Here is a 7,327-nt window from a genome sequence, read left to right as displayed (position 1 = left end):
ACACGGCCATGGCTTTCCCTTGTCTTTATTCCTTTTTTTTTTCTTTTTCCTATCTTTTTTTTCTTTTTGTGCTGGTTCTGGTTAAACGTTATTTGCACTTTTGTTGGAAAAGTGGCCCCTAGTGTGCAATTATGTCAAATTTCTTTGAGTTTTACAATTTAATGGAGAACAGTAACTCTTTTATTGATCCTAGACAGGGCCGGCTCCTCTTCCCCTCCACCGCCCCCTCTCCCCTCCCTCCCCTTCTTCCCCCAGACCCCCCCCCGTTACTCCTATGAAATGTCACTCAATGTTTCTTATGCTCCCACCAGTTTCCAAAACAAACAGTGGAGCCCGCAGCCGTCTATTGACTCAGTTGGATGCAAGAGGATCTCGCCGTGGCCGCTGCCCCCCGACGGGAGCCGGGCGGTGACCGGACGAGGGTCGCTGGGTACCGGCCGGGATGGAGCCGCCGCCGCCCGCCTGAGTCGCGCAGCCGCCCGGGGGGCACCCCGGCCCGGGGGGGAGGATGGCGCTCAGCTCCCGGGCTCACGCCTTCTCGGTGGAAGCTCTGGTGGGACGTTCGGCCAAGAGGAAGGTGCCGGAGGGTCCCGACGAGGACAGCGGGCCCGGCACCAGGCAGAACCGCAGGGCCCCGGAACCGGGTTGGTAGCGGCGGGGACCCCCGGGGTGGCGGCGGGACCCCCGGAGCCTCCCGAGCCGCCTCCTCCCGTTTCTCTTCCCAGCAGAAAAGCGGCCCAAGGGCGGCGCGGAGAGTCGGGAGGCGGGGGCCGGGGTGCAGGTGGAGCTGCAGGGAGCCGAGCTCTGGAGGAGGTTTCATGAGATCGGCACCGAGATGATCATCACCAAGGCCGGCAGGTACCGGCGGCACCGCCGCTCCGCTGCCCCTTTCCCGCTGCCCCTTCCCCGCTCCGGCTACTCCTCTGCACCGCGCTTCTTTTTTCCTTTGTCTCTTTTTCGTTACCATTTTTTTCCTTTTTTTTTTTTCTTATTTTCTGGTGAGTATTTTTATTTCCGTTTTTTTTTTCCCGATTTTTGTTGAGTTTGAAAATATTTTTTCCCCATGCCCGTTGAGTTGTTGTTTTGTTTGTTTTTTTTCAACCCGTTTTCGCCGTTTAACCGGCAGCTCTTCCCCTCCACCCACAGGAGAATGTTCCCGTCGGTCAGAGTGAAGGTGAAGGGGCTGGAGCCGCTCAAGCACTATTACATCGCCATCGATGTCGTGCCGGTGGACTCCAAAAGATACAGGTACGATATGGGGGGACACACCGGCGGGGCTTCCACACATCCACGCGGGATCCCTCTGGGTGTTTGCAACGTGCCCCATCTGCATTTAGTGCTCCGGTGTGAAATAAGGGTTGCACAGGTGAGAGGCGGGTGGGGACTATCGGGCTCGCACACATGTATAGAATCCGTTGCGGGGGAGAAGTGTCGGGGAGGGGCTCCTCGCGGCCTGACCCGTGCTTGGCCCGGGCCAGGTACGTGTATCACAGCTCGCAGTGGATGGTGGCGGGGAACACGGATCACTCCTGCATCACCCCCCGGCTCTACATCCACCCCGACTCCCCCTGCTCGGGGGAGACCTGGATGAGGCAAATCATCAGCTTCGACCGGGTGAAGCTCACCAACAACGAGATGGACGACAAGGGACACGTAGGTGTGGGGTAGCCCCGCCGGGTTGACCGGGGGAGGGGGCAGAGCATCATCCCGGGGGGCAGCGCCAAAACTGCGGCGGGCCGGTCCCTCTTGCCCCGGGGCTGAGGGCTGAATCCCACCCGCGCCTTGTATCGGCTTTTCTTCCTGCCCTTCTCCCTGTCGGGGGGGCTCAGCCGGCCTCTCCCCCCGCACAGATCATCCTTCAGTCCATGCACAAGTACAAGCCCCGCGTCCACGTTATCGCCCAGGATTCCCGCTTCGACCTGGCGCAGATCCAGTCGCTTCCGGCCGAGGGGGTGCAGACCTTCTCTTTCCAGGAGACCGAATTCACCACCGTGACGGCGTATCAAAACCAGCAGGTACCGGGGAGCCGGGGGGACGGAGAGCTCCGACGGTACCGGGGAGCCGGCAGGATGGAGAGCCCCGACGGCCGCTCCTCGCCTGCCCCTCACCCTATCACCCCTTTCCACTCCCACTCCCCCAGATCACGAAGCTGAAGATCGACAGGAATCCCTTCGCCAAAGGATTTCGGGATCCCGGGAGGAACAGGTAAGGGCCGGGGCCGCCCCGCCGCCCTCCCCGCCGCGCTGCCGGCCCCGCCGCGGCGCTCAGCCCGTTTTCCCCCGCAGGGGGGTCCTGGACGGGCTCCTGGAGACCTACCCGTGGCGGCCGCCCCTCGCTCTGGATTTCAAGGCTTTCGGCGCAGACAACCAGGGTAAGTCCCGTTCTCTGCCTGTTTCCCACCCGCCTCTCCCCGCGGCCTCGGGGCTGCGCCGCGGCCGCACGCCCGGAGCTCACGGCGGGGACGCGTTTGGGGGTTTTACACCATTAAGATAAAGAGGTGGGTCCACAAAACGAACCGGCGGCCAGCGGAACGGTTTGGGAAGCCAGTTCCACGTGTTTTCGGCCAAAAATGCTGTTAAAATCGATTTGAGCAGCAGGTCGCTCGCCCCCGGCGGGGAAGGGTACCGGCGCGGTCGGGCTTCAGCCGCGGGGAAAAATCAGATTTAAATGCTTAGAACAAAAAAAAATCGAGCATGCAGGAGGCTGATTTAGAGTCGGATTGTTACGGCTTTGATCCTGTTACACTAATTGTTTCCAAGCCGTTTGAGAATATTAGCTAAAAATGTGATAATAGTGACCACCGGTGTCTCCCGCAGCCGACTGCGAGCAAATGCGTTGTGAGACAGAAAATAAAATTAGCTGCTATTTAGGGTGTAGTAGTCCCACGGTCCATTAACTCCGCAGGGAAGAGGGAAAAGTTTATAAGAGAAAACCATCTCCCTCCACTTGACAAGCATGGAGCAGTTTCTTGTAGCCCTTTTCTAGAAAACCGGCTTTGGAAATAGTATTTGGAAACGGATGGTTCACAGTGCCGAGGGAAAAAAACTAAGAGAGCATTTGTGTGCTGGAGCGCTCCAGTTCGGGTTTAAAGTCACCAGTTTAAGCGTCATTTAGGTTGGGAACTCTTCAATGTATTGGGACGCACCAAATCATTCCTGTCTCTGCAGGGAAACACTGGGAAAGAACAAACCAACATGAACAATCCATGCTGTACAGGCGTAGAAATTCACAGACATATTAAAAAAAAAAAAATCAGATTCGGGAGAAATTAAGAGGTTTATTGGGTTGTAAAGAGAACTATATTTTTATTATTATTATTTAGAAAAGACATTATGGAAAAAAGCTTTTTGAAGGCATTTTGCAGGCTGTGAGGAGCTGGCGGTGCTGCAGCAGGAATGAGAGAACAGCAACCGCTTTGGTTGTTGCACAGTTGCTAAAATATTACGGTTTCATGGGAATTTTATTTTTTGCTAGTCTTTATGTAACTGGTATTTTTCTTCAGAATTAATTTCCTGGACTGATATAAATATAAAATATTCTCCCACTCTGCTAATAATAAAACTGTATTTCTGATGAGAAGCTGAAAACCAGAAATCCCGAAGCGCCCAAACCAGAGGGTAAATGAAAAGAAAGCGTGAACAATGTGCTGAAGAAAAGACTGGCCACAAACCTGGGATTTTTAAGCCTAATAGAAATGATGGAAAGAAGCTGCTCTTTGAGCTGTTCTGTCCTCCCCACCATGAACCCTGATCCTTAATTTGTACTGGAAGTCATGGGCTAATATTTCTTAGGATACCTTGAAGTAAATACTACTAATAACACTCGTTTGCTCTGCACAGGGATTCGTTCGCTGCCTCGCACTCACATTTATCAGCTCAATCCCATCCCATGACCAGAAGTCCCTGAGTCCTGTAAGATACTCTGCAAGATTAATTTGTGCTGTGTCCCAAACTCTTTGTTTTTCTGCAGGCCGGCTGTACCAGCAGATGTGGCTGGGTTGGACGGCTCATTGTGTTTGCTGGTTGCATGTAGAGTTTGACCCCATCACAGCCGGGCAGCGTATCGCTCGGAATTAAACGTAAATACAGAAAAACACAGAGCAAAAATGGATTCACATTCCCTTCCTTCCTTTTCCTGTGACTTTGGTAAGAAATCAAAATAAAAGGGGTAAAAAACCCAAGCAGTCTCTGGAAGAATGCAGTAATGAATGTGCAGCAGAGACATACGGCTCTTAAACAGCGTTGGATGAAACCAGCATCTGTTTAGCACGGGGCGGCCGCTCCAGAGCACCATCCCGCACCGGAGCAGCCGTCGCCTCTTCGCTTTTGCTCTGGATGTTGCTCTGGAAGAGGATCAGCGAGCCGGTGCTGAACAGAGATGTTATGCACCCGTGCAAAGTGAGCCCGTGTGGCTTCTCGACCAAATTATGAAAGTGTTCATTGATTCGTTTCAGAAAGGAGAATGTTAAAATGACATGTGCATTTAAAGTTTCTGGAGACACCTATAGTATTCAAGGGTATGTTTCAAATTGCATGGGAAGCCAAGTAAAATTAGGCAATTCCTGTGAGCAGGAAGGTAAAAAAATATTCTCCATCAGGCTGAATACATTTTTTTGTTCTCATATACAAGGGAAAAGTTGCCTGTAATTTCCACAAAAAATAGGGGGCCTAAAATAGCAATGGCAAAAGTATAACAGGAGAAGGTTATTGGACATATAGAGAGGCACAGACCTGGCAGATACCTGTCTGTGTGGAGCTGGACCTCTCAGTTGTCCCAGTTAAATGACTGAGATTAAACATACGTGAATGTTTCTCCAAATAATTTATGGACAGAACTTCCCATTTTCCAGGAGCTGTTTTTTGGAGCAGGTTTGCGCTTAGGTGGACACCAGCAGCAGGAGATGTGGAGCAGGAGGAGTTCTCCAAGGTTTCCTCGGCTGTGAACATCAGCTAGCCCAGCCTGGCCCATTTCTGTTGTTGTTTGCAGGTGGGAGCTCCAGCTCTTCGCCGGTGACGTCCAGCGGTGGGACACCCTCTCCTCTCAACCCCCTGCTTTCTCCATCCTGCTCACCTCCTACGTTCCACTTGTCAGCGAGCACCATGGGCGTGCCGTGCCCCGAGACCTACCTGCACAACCTCAGCGTGCCCCTCTACTACAAGATTTGTCCTACAAGCTTCTTAAGACAACAGCCTCTGGTCTTGCCAAGCCACGAGAAACTGGGAAGCACCAACCCGCATCTTTTACCCCACTTGGTGGTGGATATGCCAAAACTATCTTCCCTCGGCATAACCAATCTGAAAAACGCTAAAGCCGAAGACTTAAACGGGCAATGTCTACAAGTCCCCAGTTCTGCTAGTCAAGTGCTGTATGGATTACATGCATCTGGAAACATTTTCCCATCAAGTCCCATTGCTCGGGAAGCACTTAATTGTTCTTTACATCCTCCATATGGCTTGTACGGTTATAACTTCTCAGTGCCATCCAGACTGATGAATGCAGCAAGCCATTTCAAAGTGAGTGACAGCATTCCAGCTTCTTTGAGAGATGGCAGATGTAATCACTCTAACTGGCACCCAACAATTAACCATTGCCTTTAGTGGAATTATATAATGTTTCTAAGCATTGATATGTAAAGCAAGTCTCTCCTTCCTTCATACCCAAGGGCTTGCTAGTTATTGACTATGAAATACTGCATGGTACAGGAGCGGTATCTTTAGGCATTTAACTTTCTTTTGGTGGGCAAACATGTCGTGTTGTTGGAAGGGTGGAGGTCTGGGAGCGTGGAGGGTCTGAGATGATCCACAGCAAGATGATGCCTTTTAGTAATGTTTATGTCGTGGTTGTATGTTGAAAGCAAACTGTACAGTCGCCTTTTCCTATTTGCACTCTGAAGTGGAAACGTAGAAATACACATTTCTACTAATATGTGTTCCTGAAACTCTCTATCTAGCTTGCCTTTAGTCAGCTCAGAGTCCTGTTGAGCTCCTGCTCACCCTACCTGAGTCTTTCCACTGATTTAAAAGGGACTATTTGAGACCTCGAATTGGAAAAGGAGCTGTATTTGCCCAAATGCTTGAGCATGTTCTCAAATTCCCTTGTCTTTAATGGGTCCTAATTAATGACGTGAAAGTGCCTTGTTTCTCTAGGACCCAAATGATTCGATTATTGGAGTTGGGGTGTAAATTCAGGCATCTGCTGCCAAGTTAAAGAGCGATGGGATAAAAGATGGATGTGTTCCTACCTTGCAGGGATGAGACAGTGGAGACTGACGCAGGGCTGCCCCAAGAGCCCCCCTCTCCACACTCCTGCTCTGGAGGTCTCCAGGAGGTGGTGGTGTGTGGTGGGAAGGAATAGGAGATGGAGGGTCACCCATCTCCCCCATGACACCCAAATCCATGCTGGGGGACATAGTGGATGCATCTTGGAGAGCTGTGTGGGATGAAACACCCCCGGGAGCTCTGCAGGACACTCTTCCCACCTAGGGGACACAGGAGGTCCACCTAGGGGACACAGGAGGTCCACCCAGGATCCCACCCATCAGCCTGTGCCCCAGGGATGCTCCTGGCTCGGTATCGTGGAACATATAGATCCTTTCCGGAGAATGACAACCCTACAGGCCATGAAACATGCGATTTTCAATTCCTCCCAAAAGTCCTGTTTGTTTTATTATAACCTGTGGATATTCTTGTTATTCATGTAAATAATCTCTAGCTCCCAAGGGCACAATATAACTGGCAATAAATTGGGGCACAGATTTTGTTGTTTATTTGATCAATGCTCAGTCCCTACCTGAAGCCAATTTTATTACTTGATGGACAACAGAGATTTCAAAATAATGCTCGACTGGGATCAGCTGCATTTTGTGACTAAGATAAGAGAATTCTCTATTTACGGACATAAACAGCATGACACAGGCATTAAGTGCAGGTTTAAGAATCAAAATTGGTATCAGGATTTTGGTTTTGTTTTCTTCTATAATAGACAACAAATTAAGAACAGAACAAGCAATATCAAAGGCTATTAAAACACCAAAAAGTCACTTGTACTTTCATGAGACTTTGCTAAAAATCAACCACCATTGGTTTCCTTTTGAGTGCTCACGGAGCCTCCAGTGATACCAGTATGAAACAGTGGGCCATGTTTGCCTTGCTAAATGGTCTGTACAACTCTAAAATTGAACAAACCTGCTTTCCCATGCTGTTTCTTAGCAGTTTATCTTGCTATTTTTATTAAAATAATAATAATAATAATAATAATAATTTTTTTTTCTTCTGGGAGTCCTTATTTCCAAGCCATCCCTCACTGTCAATGGTGGGACGAGCAACCC

General features: G+C 50.3%; 1 protein-coding gene across 1 annotated transcript; it reads left to right on the top strand.

The window, feature by feature from the left end:
* Nucleotides 1-508: 508 nt before the first annotated feature.
* TBX22 (T-box transcription factor 22) lies at nt 509-5,597 on the top strand (the record flags this gene model as incomplete). Its single annotated transcript, XM_082061755.1, has 8 exons — nt 509-644; nt 726-858; nt 1,147-1,248; nt 1,479-1,653; nt 1,851-2,015; nt 2,141-2,205; nt 2,286-2,371; nt 4,987-5,597. 8 exons carry the CDS (start codon nt 509-511, stop codon nt 5,595-5,597), a joined length of 1,473 nt encoding a protein of 490 aa, XP_081917881.1.
* Between the last annotated feature and the right edge of the window lie 1,730 nt (nt 5,598-7,327).

This window comes from Streptopelia decaocto (assembly GCF_964273445.1).
Source record: "Streptopelia decaocto genome assembly, chromosome: 10".
In the NCBI taxonomy this organism is placed as follows: domain Eukaryota; kingdom Metazoa; phylum Chordata; class Aves; order Columbiformes; family Columbidae; genus Streptopelia; species Streptopelia decaocto.
Note: the sequence above shows the minus strand (reverse complement) of the source record. Positions and strands in the feature narration are given on the sequence as shown.